Genomic DNA, 962 nt, shown 5'->3' with positions numbered 1-962 from the left:
TCATATATCTGGCTAGAGGCCTAATCTGAAGTACTTGCACTTATACTTTTATTTGGGATTATATAAAGAAAAGTGCTTGTACTCAAGTCAAATGTGCATGGAAAAAAAAGTATTTTCATGTATTTTTTCAAGTAAAAAAAATTAAGTAAGGAACATTAGATGTATCTTACATGAGTGTGAAATGCAATGATAAATCTTATATTCACCTAATAATGCAATGCAGTACTGACATGAGTAAACAATCTAATTCTTTAAATTACAGCAAATCCATTAACCTAGAAGCTTCCAAAAGAATTATTCACATGAAAGTCAATTTGGTATTTTGGTATATTTATTTCTATTAGATGTTTAATTATTTGTAATCTTTAAGCCATTTTGATGGAAATCATTCTGGAGACTACAATTAATAGCAACTCTTAGAAAACAGCTATATTCTATTCACACAAGCCAAATTTCTAAATTCACCTTATAGAATTCTGAAGACCTCTACTATATATTCTTGAAAAACAAAAAACATAGGATACTCACATTAACTCCTTCTCCTTTGTTGTACTTCTCAAGCAGCTTTGGGTCAACCACCTTCCGCCCTGGGAATTTTTCAGTATGCTCCTTCCTTGTGGTCATTTCAGTCACTCCATCCTTATCGGTGACCTTCCATTGACTGTAGCTTACTTTCACATCTTTCCACTTGCCTGATTGGCCTGCATTCCTATAGTTTGATTGGCCAGCTTTCCCTCTGGTGGTCTTGCCTTGCTTTTTCCAAGCAAAGTTCCCGTTACCTTTCCTCTCCTGGAATCTGCCACTTCCTCTGCCTCCATGCTCATTTTTGCCCACTTTCCCTCCCTTAAATTTGGCAGTCTTTGTTGCAAATTTGCCGCTCTCTCCTCCTCTTTTGGCTTTGGCAGTCATCTGGAAGAAGAGGAATTTTGTTTTTGTTAAATATCTTCATTTCCCCTTTACCT

At 35.8% G+C, this 962-nt stretch overlaps 1 protein-coding gene across 1 annotated transcript in view; it reads right to left on the bottom strand.

Moving 5' to 3' along the window:
* Positions 1-962, bottom strand: part of LOC119585741 (WD repeat-containing protein 46-like) — a gene marked incomplete at its 3' end in the record, with an annotated part of 12,997 nt that overhangs the window by 10,189 nt on the left and 1,846 nt on the right. The window contains 1 exon segment of the mRNA XM_037934436.1: positions 529-909. Coding sequence (XP_037790364.1) covers positions 529-909 — 381 coding nt within the window.

The sequence above is a fragment of the Penaeus monodon genome, chromosome 20, assembly GCF_015228065.2.
Source record: "Penaeus monodon isolate SGIC_2016 chromosome 20, NSTDA_Pmon_1, whole genome shotgun sequence".
NCBI lineage: Eukaryota > Metazoa > Arthropoda > Malacostraca > Decapoda > Penaeidae > Penaeus > Penaeus monodon.
Note: the sequence above shows the minus strand (reverse complement) of the source record. Positions and strands in the feature narration are given on the sequence as shown.